At 45.2% G+C, this 15,017-nt stretch overlaps 1 protein-coding gene across 1 annotated transcript; it reads left to right on the top strand.

The window, feature by feature from the left end:
• Positions 1-329: 329 nt before the first annotated feature.
• On the top strand, positions 330-803 carry LOC147652070 (helix-loop-helix protein 13-like). The gene has a single exon (XM_086898011.1). It carries the CDS (start codon positions 330-332, stop codon positions 801-803), a length of 474 nt encoding a protein of 157 aa, XP_086754137.1.
• Positions 804-15,017: the final 14,214 nt, after the last annotated feature.

Below are 15,017 nucleotides of genomic sequence, written 5' to 3'. Positions count from 1 at the left end.
AGGAGAAAGTCAATAGAAATCTCATTCTGTCTTCGATTCACTCATATTGTTTTGTAGTGGACAGCTAATAAAAGGGAAGCATGTGTACTAATTAGTTTTGAGAGAAGAAGAGCCATGAAGTATTTCCTGCTGAGAAGACATGAAGTATTTAAATCCCACTTGGGTTTGCAACCGTGGAAAAAATTTCCACAATCTTCCCCAAGGACACAACCAGAAAGCTCCCTGCCCACATTTGTTGGGGTGGGGGCTGTTAATGAAATTGGAACCCCATTTTCTTGACAAGCCAGTTTAACCTGAAGTCATACTCCCTGAGCTTGGTGGGCCAGGGCATGGAGGAACTCTGCTACAACTTCGAGCAGGGAGACCCCACCCCAGAATTTCTCCTCTGGGAGCCGGCAGATCCCGATATGCAGCTGGAGAACTTCCTCCTGGAGTGTCTGGCAGAGCCCTCCCAGCCGGGCCCAGGGGGTGCTGAGCTGGGCAGGTGCCCCGTCCAGCCAGACCCCCCCGGGCGGCCCCAGCAGCGCCGCGCCGCCAACCTCCGTGAGCGGAGGAGGATGCTCAGCATCAACTCGGCCTTCGACGCACTGCGCGGCCATGTGCCCACCTTCCCCTACGAGAAACGCCTCTCCAAGATCGACACGCTGCGCCTGGCCATCGCCTACATCGCCCTGCTCGGGGACATCCTCCTGTCGGGCTGTGACCCCAAAGCCTACGTGGAGCAGTGCCTGAGGAGCGGCTTCCAGAGCCCCCAGCGAGCCGCCTGGAACACGAGTGGTAAGCGAGTGATGGACAGCGCTTGAGGGGGGCAGAGCAATCCTTGGCGAGTTGCTTTTGGGCAGCCACATGTTGTATTCAAATAGCTCTGAAACAACATGGAAACGACCTTCAAAAAGAGGAAATCTAAACCAAGTGGCAGCAGAAAATCATAATTCACCCTCTAACTTGCTTTTAATGAGGATTATTTTCTTTAAAAAATGGAATAAACAACGCCCCACCAAAAGCAACTTGCTAAGGGAATGGTTCCTTTTACTAAGGGGGAGGATTTTTATTCTCAGAATGTATTTTTAGACTTTTTAAAAAATTTTGTGCAAAATTATTCGTTTTTGATGGAGCCCTTAGAGATTTTCTATGTTTTGTTTAGAAGTTTTCTTTAGCTTCTACTTGGCTGAGAAAAACACCTGGGTTTGGACACAAAACAGCATTTAATTTCTTAAAATACAGATGTTCCAGTAACCCAGAGCTTCTCAGAGGTTACAGTTCAACACATGAACCAGGATACACAAGACAGAGCGTTCAAATTTCAAGCTATTTTCAAAATATGGGGAAGTGAACGTCTATTTGCAATTTATAATCTTATGTAATTATTTCTATTTTAAAGTGAAGGGCTGTTATTCAGTTTTCTGTTTGGTTTGTACTTAATCCCTGATTTAGCTGGAATGAATTTAGGCCTTTCTTTCTCCAGAATATATTTTTCATTGGGCCACTGTGTGGTGAAGATGGGAAATTTCCCACACTGCTCCACACAGGGCCTCAGTTTCAGAAGGCAACAGGTTTTGTGCTGCTTACAGCAGGGAGGAGTTTGGGGGTGTGGGGGATTAGTAATTATTGGTACTTTGCATTTTAAGTTAATTAATCCCCTTTCCAACTCTGTTCCTCTACTGTATATGTTCCTTTGGAACTTGGAAAGGGGCCTTCAAAAAGTACAGCACAAGTAAGGAAAGAGGAAAGTCCGTGAATAGAAATATTCCTCATTCATGTTACAGGGAAGTGCCAGAGGGACAGAGCCTGCAGAGGAAAAGCAATCAGTTAACTTGAAAGGAAAAGTTAATTAAGTTTTACCTCTTTTCCTATTAATTTCCATTATCTGGATGACTGGGAAAATGACTCTTGATATAACACTGATTATAACTCCCTTGACTACAGGGAAAAATTACATTTTAGTGGCCAGCTTCCCCTGTTTTTAACAGATTTTAAACAACACAAATATTTCTTTTGCTATATTTCCTATCCTCTCCACTTGGAGAGATCCAACTGAATGAGGATCCTCTTCTGGAGAGGTTGGATAGTTGAGTTATTAAAGCTTAATTTAAATGTTGAAATGACTGTGTTTTCCTCTCTCTCCCTTGTGCAGATCTGACAGCCCGCCTGTCCTGGGTAAAGTGGGATTAAGGAAAGGCCTTTAAAGGCAGCAAAACCTGAGGCCTGGAGTGCTGGGCATCAGCTGCTCGATTCCCAGCGCTGCAAGCGAGAACCCGGCGCCAACAACCTCACTCATTGTCCCAGAGCACTTTCCCACCAAATCTCCAGCACCCAGCCCCTTTCTCTGTTGATTCATTGCTCTTTAGGGCCTTCTACTTCTCTTTCTCACTGCTGATAGACCTGCACTTGCTTAAAAACAGCAAAACATCAAAAGCCAGTGCCAGCACAAACACAGACCCAACGTTTTCTCTTCCACTGGATGAGGATTATGTCCAAATCCCATTTCCAGCACATGAGAAATAAGATCATAAGAAAGAATAAAACCTAAGCAACACCTGTGAAAATCTAGTGCTTGGCTTTAAGATATGCAGGGTGATGGTTGTGAAAGTCACCAGGGATTCAGAGACCATGAAAGTCCAGGAGGTGAGACATGGCTCTGTAGATATCCAAAATTTCTCATGTCTTCACAGAATCTCAGAAAGGTTCATGTGGAAAGGACCTTAAAGCTCATCTCAGTCCCAACCCCTGCCATGGGCAGGGATACCTTCCACTGTCTCAGGCTGCTCCAAACCCCAATGTCCAGCCTGGCCTGGGACACTTCCAGGGATCTAGAGGCAGCCACAGCTGCTCTGGGCACCCTGTGCCAGGGCCTGCCCACCTTCAGTCTGAAACCATTCCACCTTAAGGTTCTTTATCGTGGCATTTTGTAGCAGGAAAGAAAATAAAATGCATTTATTGTTTATCATGTTCATTAGTTCATCTCACAGCTCCCATCTCTACGAAGCAAAAGCACATCAGGAACTGAGCTTTTGCTCTGGTTGATGGTTTTGGGGAAAGTGAAGAGGAGCCTTAGAGGAGGAAACTGTGAAGAACCCTTTTAGCTTTCCAATTTTTCTGTCAAAATGAAAAGGGCCATTTCATCTTGGGTGCAACAATGGATTTCAGTCAATTTAGAATAAAACCTTCATTCTCAAGTTTTGGCTCTTTGCTTTCTCACCCACTTAAGACAATTGAATGAATTTTTACAGGAAACGGCACCTGAAAAGGTGAAAATGTTAAAAAACCCAAACACACTTGACAATGCAGTTTTCTACTCTTACCTGCTTCTTTACTCTGGAAATGCTGGTCCTCCATGTCATCAAAGTGTCACAGCTCCCCTGGAACAGAAATTTTTGGTGCAAAATTTTCGGGTGATGTATTGCTCAATCATTTGGGTGCAACTGGCTGCTGAAATGGTGAACATGTCACAGAATCAGGTCAGTCTCTGATGGTCCCATTAACTTCATGCAAATCAAAGCAAATCAAGAGGGCATCAGCTCTCTCTGGCTGAGGGAAGCCAAGCTATGTCTCCCTTCCTGCTAAACTGAGCAAAAGGAAATTGGCCCTTCATGCATTTGTTCTTGAACAACCCTGCCCTTTTCTGATTGAACTTCAGCTCCTGGGTGTGGACTGCAAGGCAGAAAGGTGAGGGGGAAATTATTTCTGTGCAGAACATTTCCACTCCGTGCCAATCCAGGGGAACTGCTGAATGTGGATTTTGTGGATATGCTCCACGTCCTCCCATCCTCTCTCCTCCCAGTTCTGGCTCATTCCTTGGGTCACAGCTCTCCTGCCAACAGGCCTGACTGGCAGCACAGTGAGGTTCCCTGACAGGGAACTGATAGTTACCCTCATTTTTCTGTTCCTTCATCTCATGCCCTGAACCCCGAGATTTTATTCCAGGAATAAATTAAGCAAATCCTATGGTGTACACGCACAGCCTGATTGTACAGCAGCCCATACACCCTTGCACAGATCAAGACTCTAAGACGACTTTATGGAGACCTATCCAAGGCTCCTCAGTCCATCAGCACATTCCCAAACAGGGAATCTCAATGACCAGCCTTGTTTGAGGGTCAGGTTCCACCTTCCTGGTCTCCCCCAGCCCTGCTGAGGCACACGTGCACATCACAGGTCAGTTCTGCTTTTCCTCGTCATCTCACAAAGCAGCAGGATCCTCTCAGCAGCAATCCCACAGCCAGACCTCCCATGGAAGGGTGCCAGGAGGTGCTGAGGAGTGGTACCCTCATCTTCCAGCCTCTGAGGAGCAGCTGAGGGGCCTGAGAGCAACAGGAGAATTGCTCATTCTGAACACAGCCCTGTTTCCAGCCTGCCGCTCTCCTTGCCAAGAAAAGTGAGAATTATTTGTTACACCTTCTTTCTTCCAAAAGTAAACTGCTGAGCCTTTCTGGAACTGGAATACCCTGTGGTTCTCCATCAGCCTGGAAACCCTGGAACAAAAGGAATCACATCCCCACTGTCAGCTGTTCTTTTGAGAAGGTGTTGGTAGTTTCAGGGACAATTTGGTTTTCTAATTTTTTGGGGTTTTTTTTGATACAGACCCACAACAGCAAGTTTTCATTTCTGAGACATCTGGGATAGTGGAAGGTGTCCCTGCCCATGGCAGAGGGTTCAAGCCCATCCCATTCCAGCCCCTGCTATGGGCAGAGACACCTTCCACTGTCCCAGGCTGCTCCAAGCCCCAGTGTCCAACCTGGCCTTGGGCACTTCCAGGGATCCAGGGGCAGCCCCAGCTGCTCTGGGCACCTGTGCCAGGGCCTGCCCACCCTCCCAGGGAAGGGATGCAATGGGAATACTCGGGAAAACTGCAGTAACAAAGGTGCTCCCAAGTGCTTTCCTTCATTTCGTTCCTATTGCAGGGAAGAATGAAGTTTGTTTGTACCTCTCATGCCCAAAATCCCTCGCCTGAAGAGTGCTACCACCATGGTGTGCCCTCAGGTGGGATGGCAGGGACTTCATCACAACCTTCATTTACCTTCAAACCCAGTAATGGCCATTTGGGGCAGGATTTCCTGAGCTGTGGCCATGCTCTCCCTGGGCATGGGATATGACCCAGGAAGATTGCCCAGGGAATCAGCAGGAGGAGCTCACAGCTGAGGGTTGCTGTCCTATGGCACCTCGGGATCTGTGGCAGAAGATGTTTGCTCCTGGGTCAGACACTGTGAGGAAGCAATGAACCTTGTTCCCTGAGCAGATCTGGCCATCCCTGGGGTAAAAAGCAGGACAGTCCCTTTGCACAGGTGGCAAAAGAGGCAAACAGGTTCTGGGGTGGCTTTCCCAAGCTGGTTCAGCATCCTAAATGTCTTGTGGGAGTCCCCTTACAACAACCCAGCTGTTCCCAACTGTACCCCCTCAATAAATCCATGTGGAGGCACCCAGGTTGTTGCTGTGGGGATCACCAGCAAGCTCTGACCTTGGGAAGGGCTTCCAAGCCACATCAGCTCCTTTTGTGGGAACAAAGTGTAATTTCCACCACCATGGCTAATTTTAGATGACTCCCACCCAGTCTGTTTGCTGAAGCCCAAATGCATCTGAACAGGGAAACTCCAGCGCCAAAGCGATTCCAATCTCAGAAAGAATTCCTTGCCAGGAGAGGGGGAGAGGGGGACGGGAATAAAAGCAGATAATGTTTTGGATTCACTGTCCAAGCCGGTGTTTGAACTGAGGGGAATCCAGCTGCAGGCAGTGCCCTCTTGTGGTCCAGGATTAAAATCTCGCCTTTCCAAAAGCAGAGGATGACTCCAGCCAGCATCCCTGCTCCAGCTCAGCCCCGGGAAAGCAGATCATCACCTCGGGGAACGGAGTGAACGGAAACATCTGCTGCAAAAACTGCATATAGAGGCTATGCACAGCTATCTATCCCTGCACTCAGATCATGTTTTATGCCTCTTCAGCCGAAATCCTCCTTGTTTATCCTTCTGAAGCTGTTTTTATGCATCTTTCCATGTCCTGTTTTCACACCTTGCATAGAGAAAGAGCTTGAAATATAATTTACCCTTACAGCACCCTCCTCTGCAGCATCTGAATGCTCTGAAATTCCAGGGAAGTACTTCCCTGAGGGAGCCAAGATGCCATGGGGTGGCACAAAGAGCCTCCAGGCAGAGCATCCACTGATCCTGGACACCCTCAGGAGGCACAGCATTCCCTCTGCTCTCATCTTGGAAGTGCCGGAGCCATGGCCAGATGCCTCTTTCTCTGATCCCAGTCCCAGGGATGGCTAAGCCATCTCCTCCAAAAGCCCTTTCCAAAAATAATCAGGCTGAGGCAGACACCGAGCATGGAAAATTTTAACCCAGGCCATTCCTGCCAGACACTGCTGCACACAGGATGGAAAAGGAGAAATGGGAAGGGCGAGCCCAGGTTTTGGCTGTTTGGGGTGCGCTCACATCAGTGTCCCTGTCTCCTGGAAATGTGGCATAAGAAAAGAGGGAATAATAAAACCTCCCATACAGAGGTGAGGAATTGTTATCAGCCATGAGGTGACATCAGCCTGGTGGGCCTTTCCTTGCAGCCTCTCCAGTGCCCGGTGAGTTTCCCTCTGTCTGCCCTTCCAGAAACAAGTCCCGCTCACAGATGAGGCTTTTGAAAACCCTGTTCCCCAGCTGATGGATCCAGCTGGGAATCGCAGAGAGGACATTTTGCTAAGTGCCCACAGAGCTGCTCAGAAGGGAGCACGTTCCCGATCCCCCGCCGGAGTGTGCGGGAGAGGTTTCCGCAGCCCGCAGTGCCGCGGCTCTCTGGGGGACAATAAACTTATATGAACTGGAACTGCCATTACTGCAGGTTACAGCACTGGGCCCAGCCAGGGAGTTAATCCCAGACCTGCTTTTCAACAAGCATCCAACTCTCCTGTGGTTCAGGTACCTGGAATTCGGGCCTGCGGTTCCCAAGGTTTTTGGCTCACAGACCCTCTGCAGCAAGCGTCCCTCTCCTGGTGCTGTTTGAAACATCACAGACACTTCTGGTACTGCCTTTATTCCCCACCATTCCATAACTTCCCCCTCCTGACGAGGTGTGCACCAACCCACCCCAAGTCACCATCGTACTCAAGCATTTTGTGTGATGCAGCAAGACAAGGCAGCATTTCCCAGCCGGAAGAAGCCCGTGCACTGATTTTTGCACATCCAACAGGCAGACTTGCAGCACTTGATCCCGCTTTATCAGGCCAGGGAAGCTACAAAGCACATATTTAAATATAAGCCTGGTTTATACTTAGATTAGGCAGAGCTGACATAAGGGTGCAATTAGCACAGAGGATAAACTCCTGTGTTGGGATGGATCAACACCTTACAGGGAGCAGCTTATCAGTTTTCCTTTCTGCTGTTGGAATATGTGCTGCGCTCCCAAGTCCACCTTTTCCAGGAAAGTAATTCCATATTATCAGTATGTTTCTCACAGACACTATCCAACTCTCCTTCTGACACTCCGGGGTAGGATTTCTGCCGCATCGTGACAGGAATTTCAGGCTCAGAAACATTACACTGCCCCAGCAGAGTGATGGATCTGCTTCCAGGGGGTGAAAAATCCCCAAGCCAAACAAAAACCAGGGAAAAAAAAAAAAAAGCTCTTTCAATAACTCGATTTTCCTTTTTTCACTTTATATTTTTCTCCCGGCTCTTACGTCTTTGTGAAGCATTCCCAGTGCTGCTCTTCCACAGCCAAACCCTTCTCCTTGGGGTAAAACATCGGGAAAATACACGGCTCCGAGCCAGGGCTGGAACTCGACCGCTCCTGCAAAATGAAAGTAATACATGGTTGGTACCTTCCCAGTGAATTCATAGTGTTAAAAATCAATAATAACTCTGCAATCCCATAAAACTGCAAAATTAATTCTGTGGAAGAAGCCGGAAAAGCCTTGGAAGTTTTGCTGATATATATTTTTAAAAATCTTAAAAATCAGAAATTATCAACTTTCAAGGTATCTTAAATAATGTGGAGGAGGACTTGTGCCCTACAAAAATAACGTGGAACAGTCAAGGGAAATAGGAAGAGATCTGATCTTATTTTAAGGTTGAAACGTGCTGCCCTTAACTTTTGAGAGATTGCATAAAATTAAACATGGAAGAGCCGAGCAGCTTCTCTTCTAAAGGTGTTTAGCACAAATAGTGAGATCAAATTCATGATAATATAAATACTGATCTTTTCCAAGCAGTAAAAAGCAGTTTAAAAAAACACATTAAAAAAAGCATTCAGGGAATTTGTTTTAATTCCTCACTACCATATGGATGCAAAATAAGTACTTTTTAAAATAGTCTCACTGCTTAAATAAATTTAAGCCCCTGAATAAATAGCAAGGGAAGTGGGGTTTTTTTTTGCCTCACTTGAATTTTTTTCCACTTCTTTTTCTTTGTGATATCTGTTACCTTGCTACTTATTCCTAGCTCAAGTTCACAGCTGCAGGGAGGGCTTTTTTTTTAATTCTTCCTTGCTTTGTGAGCAGATCAGCTCGAATCTGGAGGGGAATTTCATGGTTGTGGCTGTCTCCCAGCCTCCAGAGCTGAGGAAAAGCTGCCTAACCTCCCTTCAATAAAAAATGTGCTGGAGCATTTCGTTTTCAAACTAGAAAGTAAAACAAAAAAAATACCCCAAACCCCACATTTCATAAAATCAACCAGATGCCTTAGGAGGGCAAATATCTTATTCCTCTTTAATTAAAAGGTATAGCAAATAAAAATCTGGGTTTAATTAAACAGCAGGAATAGAAGATGTTATCTCCCCAAACCACTCTGCCGCGGTGAATTAACTTCTAAGAGTCTTATTTTTGTTTGAAACCCCCACATATCAACCAAAACCCAGCCCTCTAAAGGGGAAATTTACTTTTTATGAGAATATTTCTGTGTTCCACGATTGAGGCAGCCAGCTCCTGTACAAACCAGGAAGGGCAATGGTTTGTACTGATTTAGGCTAAGACCAGAACGGGTCCTGCAGAGCCGCTTGATGTTGACCAACGCACCCATGAACGTTCACACAGGAGCCCATTTCACCTCTGCTTTATCTGCTGAAGGATACAGTGAATTTAATTAATGTTTAATCCATTTTTATTTTCAGTCAAGACCTGCCCAGCTGCTTCTTCCAGTCCTTCCATGCCGCAGTTCCCAAATCCCTTGGCAAAAAAAAAAACCCCTGCTTCGTATGAAGGCACCCCAAAGCAGGGTTAAATCCTGGCCTTTCCTGGCACCCCAAGCCAGGGCCAAGCCTGCTTGTAAAATAGTGCAGGTGTGTTTATTGTAATCATCTCTGACTAAAAAGAAACAGGTTCAGGGCCTTTAAATATAATTAGCATGAGCTACACTCCTGCCTTTAATCACTACCTTGCTGGTTAATATAATCAAGAAGGTAAACAAACAAGGATAAACTCCATTAAATTAAAAAAATATATATTTTACTGGGAAGCTCACAGAGGAATTTTGTTTTGTTCTGCTGCTGCGGAGCATCATTTTACTTGTGCGTGGCGAATTATTTTTAACATAGAAATACTTGTCTTGGAGGAGACCTCTCCTTCCTCTGCTTCCCTAAAGACAGAGACAAAATAAAAAACCCTTTTATTCATATTTTATATCCGATGCAACCACTTTCCTCTTTCATGGCGTCTTTCCCTGCAAGACACCCGAGCACTTTGAAATGTTTAACTGCACATCAAATTAAAGATAGGCTTGGAGTAACACACCTGCTGCTCTGACAATTTATCCCAAATTAGATGTTAGGTATAAAACCAGGTTTCAGGCACAGGAATCGGTGCTCCCAAATGTTCAGCCCCTAGATTTTTGTGGTGACCATGCCTGGACCCTCTTTGATCCCAGAAAACACCCATATCTGGATCTGACTTTTGCATGCTTGGACATGGGACAGGATATTCTGAAAATGAGCTTTATCATAACACACAGGGCTAAATAACCCTTTATTCCACCTGGAAAGCTCAGTTTTAAACCGTGCTCAGTTCTAAACCAAAATGCTCTTATCAGCAGAGATAGAGGCACGAAGCTTTAACCCATGGCTCTCTGCCATCCCCAAGTTTCCCATCCGCAGGAGAAAGCCTGGATAAACACAGGCACGTGGCTCCAAACCTGCTGGGATGTGAGCACGTAGTGCACATCCTTGCACAGACAGCAAACAGCCAAGGCTCCCTCCCTGCTCTCCTACCTCCAGCGCAGAGCAGCCCTCGGCATCTTCCGCAGAGCTCTAACACCAGACCCGGCTCGCAGCGATGCCGGGGAAGGGGAAGCCAGCCTTGCCAGCATCTTTATTGATCCAGGATGTGAGGTACCTGACCCAGCGGCCTTGCCTTGGAATAAAGACACTTTTTGTGCCAGTCTCCTGGAAGGTGGAGTGCCAGAGTCCGGAGGAAAATGGGAGAGCGTCGCGGAAACGGAGTGGAGCGGGGATGCAGCCGGGAGGGGGGTCCCTCTGACAGCCACACCGGCAGGGTTTCCAACGCTTGTGCCTATTTTTTCATTCATTCATTTATTTATTTATGCTAAATCGCATCATAGCTGTGCCAAAAAAACACCTGAGGGGAAAAAAGCAGAGAAAACACCACAGCCTTCTTCAGCCGTCTGCCAAAAAGCACTGTCATTTTCACTTAGGGAGGAGAAAAACGTCGGAAAGGGAATATTCCTCCCCAAATCCTGCATTTTCGAAGCAATGCAGGAGTCAAAGCAGGTTCAGAAGATGGCCTGTGGGTAGGGGGCAGCTGAGACACGAGCCTGGAAAGCGTTACTGCTGCAGCTAAGTCCAGTTCCCAGGAATTATTTGATAATGCACGGATTTATTCCCTCTGAGCAGCTCCCCGAGCTCAGGGAATTTCAGTGCAGAGAGAGGAAAACCTCAGCGAGGTCTCTGAACCAGAGCTCATGGGGTCTTTACACCCTCCACACTCTGAGAGGGATTAAGTGGGACCCTAAATAAAGCCAGACTCAAACACTTCCCTCCACTAGGTCAGAGATGAAGTTACAGCTTCAAAATTGCTTCAAAACTGCAGCTTGTGCAAGGGAGATGTCCATCAGCTCTCCTATTCTAGTGGCTGGTTAGAATGTTAATTCTAAGCCCAGGTCTAATTAGAATTGTAAGTCCAAGTCTAATCACAATTGTAAGTCCAATTATAATTATAATTCTACATCCACGTCTAATCAGAATTCTAAATCTAATTACAATCCGAAATCCAAGTCTAATCATAATTCTATGCCCAAGTCTAATTGCAATTCTATGTCCAAGTCTAATCAGAATTGCAATCCAAATATAAATATATGTCCAAGCCTAATCAGAATTTTAAGTCTAATTAGAATTCCAATTCTAGGGCCAAGTACAATTATAATTCTAAGTCCAAGTCTAATCAGAATTCTAAGTCTAATTATCATTCTAAGTCCAAGTATAATTATAACTCTATGCCCAAGTCTAATAATAATTCTAAGTCTAATTAGAATTCTAAGCCTAATTAGAATTCTACTTTAAAGTCTAATTCAATATATAATCCTGACTCTAAAAAATGAAATTAAATGTACCCATCCCAATATTAATGCAAAGTTTTCCTCCACAATATCAGGATTTTTAGAAGCCAAATGCTGATTTTATGGCACATTAAAAATTTTGCTTTAAAACTGAGACAACTTTTGCTTAGGAGCAATGGTATTTTTCTGATTTTAAAGTCCTAATTTTGGATTCCAAACACAGGGAAAAAACCTAAGCAAACACCCTTTTACACAGAAAGTTTAGTTTAGCTGGGAAAACCAGAAATCTTTAAAAATGGCCATTTCTAAGAACTGAGGAGGGTGAAAATCTGAATAACGCAGGTCCCGTTTCTGCCTCTCATCATTCCTTGCCTATACAAGTTGGAGACTGAAAGGTGACTCGAACCACATCTGGCCAGAGGCAAGTTCTCCCAGAGGGAATTCTGTTTAGCAGCCACACGTGCTGAATGTGTGGTTTTGGTTGTGAGCACACCGAGTCAGGGATGAGTTAAAGGGATGGCAAGAACGTAGCTCAGCTCTACTTTGAGGACAAGAAATATCTTTTTTTGTTTGTTTGGGGTTTTTTTAAAAGGAAAAGATATTCCAAAGTCAAAGAATATTCAAATCATAGGCTGAGCACTTGGAATAAATTACAGCTCTCACTGAGCAATAAATTTCTCTCTGTGCCCTTTGAAAAGGATTTCAGGTGTTTATGAGCTTCTTCTGCATTTCCCAGAGTTCTGCTCATTCCTGGGGTGCTTTGGAGCAGAGGAAAGGCCTGTGGGGCTGGGAAGGTCAGAGCCCCTTGGATCCTGACCATCCCCATCTCAGCACGGAGCCGGTGGCTCCATTTGGCTCCAGTGCCGAGCCAAATTCCCTGCCGCTGGAAATCAAGGTTGGAGATGAGCAATGTCCCGTCATCATCCCATCGGCCAGGGCTGCTCAATGGGGGCAAAATGAGCCCTTTCCGCTCATTTTTTAGGGCAACCAGTTGAAACAAAAGTGGGATTTTTCCAAGGCAGAGATTTCAACGGGAGCAGAGACAGATTGCAAAACATTTTGAAACTCCTGCTGTCTCAACACCTGCCAAATCTCAGGGCTTGCCACAGAGTGGGACCAAGCCCAGCAGGGACTTCCAAACACCATTAAAATTGGGATGAAATTATCTGTAAGAATGAAACCAATTCCTTGCTGCCTTAGAGCCTTCTCTCAGTCCCTTCCCCCAGCTCCCTGGAACACCCCATCATGTTTTCCCAAAATCCACTGATGCCCTGGAAGCCACAAGCCATCCATGGTGTGTCCTGGATGGTGATAAAGGCACAAAGGACAGCAGCAGAGCCAGAGATGGTTGGGATGTATTGGAGCAGGAGAAGGGTAGGATTGGTCTGGAAGTTTGGATCACCAGGCAGTTTTTGCCACTCAGTGATGGCGGGGACAAAAATGGAACACTGGGATCCCTCTCCAACTCCCGTTTAGGAAGAGGCCAGAATAAGGTGGAGGAAGATGGAAACTAACAATGACTCCTGGAGCTCTGGAAATTTGTGGAACTGAGATAAATTAAGAGCCAGAGGAGATGTCACAGTCACGTTGTAGTCGTGTGCTTGTGGAGCATCGTTAGGAAGAACATCACCATAAAACTTCAACTCAAACTTCTCTGTTAAGAAAAAACATGGATCCACTCCTGTTGAAGTTGAAATAAACCATCAGGGTTTTTTCCTACTTATTTTCCTCCAAATTCCATAAAATGTTCATTTTCCCAAACATTTTCTCAAATTTTTGGAAGTATCCTCTTACTGTTGCTAATCTGACCAGTCATCCTCATGTGTTTCCCAATGCAGAAACCCCAAAAAAGTGAGTGAAAACAAACAAACAAGCAAACAAAATGCAGAAAAAGGAAATAATTGTATTAAAATTCTGATTTTTGAAGCAGTATTGTGAGAAAACAAAAAGTATTTTAATATGGCAGTGTAAAACAGGGAATCACCATGAACAAAAGCAAAACTCTTCCATTCTTTCCTAGGTGCTTCAGCACTAGCTTTGCAAAACACTTTTTTTGGGGCTGAGTGGTTGACCCCTCCTTTTTTTTCCTCCCCAAGAAAAATCCAAGAAGGCATCAATATTGTTTGAGTTAAACTTTTTTTCTTTCATCCCTTAGGCCAGCAAACAGTAGGGAAAGCAGTGTTCTGATCAAACACGACATTTCATTGTATCTGAGACAAAATGTTTCAGTTTTGGCTCGGGGTGAATTTTACACTATTTAAAAACACAACATTTAACCAAATTTAGCCTCATAATATCTTGTTGAAATCAAAATATTTCCCGTCTAAAGTTTCAGAAATAAACCAGTTTTAATTAGGGGAAACCCCACCCTTTTCATTTAGATGTAACTTATATTCAACACCCACTCACAAAGAGTTTTTGTCAAGCTGAAAAATGCACTATTTGGGCACATCAACTCAAAGTTTCCTGGGCTTTGATTGGAGGAGGAGCCACTCTGTGGTCCTGATGTGCATTTTGGATACTTGATTATTGCCAGGTAAAGATGTAGGTAAAAGAATAAAATCCAGGTCTGTCCTAGGCTGCTTTTGTGCCAGGTGCTGTAGATGACACCAAGAAAAATACTATTATTATTATTATTATTATTATTATTATTATGGTTTGAATATTTCACCAACAAAACAAATCAACAAAACTCATCTCCTTTTCCCTTTTATCTTTGGACTGAGCCATCTTTCCTTTGGCATCCCCATCCCCACAGTCCCAGCAGCTCCGGCTACATTTGAGGCCTGATTTGAGGGACAGGATCAATAGCAGAGAGCAGCAGAAAGAGATGATCACCCACACAAGACTATAATAACATCATAATATCTGCTCTGGCTCTTCGGTGGCTCTGCAAACGTGCAAGTATGGTTGGGGAGATGGAAAATAATATGAAACACTCACTAACAGCATGTAGCGTAGAAACTCCGAAAACCACCGCAGTCATTGACTCACAGATGGCCAAATGAACAACATGTTTCTATTCCTGCATTTAATTAAATCTTAATTATGCCACCAACAGGGTTCAAAACAGCGTTATGAAACAGCTCGCATGAATAGCAGGACACGATAGGCTGAGGGGGCTTTGAACTGGGTAATTATCTCCCCAAAAAAGCGCTCACGGTGGGGGAAGCCCCTCGGCCAGGCAGCCAGAGCACCAAGGCTGGAAGTAAATTCATGTAGAACAAACCCAACTCAAGGTATGGGGCTGACCAATGGAGAGGCAGATGCCAAATTACCAGTGGGACCAGATGGGTGGTACAGGGAGCCCAAGGGAGGCTCCCCACTCTGGTCAAGCCCCGCTCTGCCTCTCACCTTTGCTGGTCCGTAAGAAAATCGGCCAACTCTAATTTAATTCTTCCACCAGCCAGTCACGTGAGCTAATTAAAAGCAGCTGCCCGAAATATTCCTTTGATTTATCTTTTTTTGTTGTTGACAGGAGGCCCTTTATGAAAAAGAAATATTTTGGAGGATCTTTCTCTTTCATTTCTA

The sequence above is a fragment of the Cyanistes caeruleus genome, chromosome 7, assembly GCF_971803275.1.
Source record: "Cyanistes caeruleus chromosome 7, bCyaCae1.hap1.1, whole genome shotgun sequence".
In the NCBI taxonomy this organism is placed as follows: Eukaryota; Metazoa; Chordata; class Aves; order Passeriformes; family Paridae; genus Cyanistes; species Cyanistes caeruleus.
This window is presented reverse-complemented; position numbering and strand designations above follow the sequence as displayed.

Excerpts from the sequence above, each read along its gene's own strand:
- LOC147652070 (XM_086898011.1), top strand. The coding sequence starts at position 330 with ATGGAGGAACTCTGCTACAACTTCGAGCAGGGAGACCCCACCCCAGAA.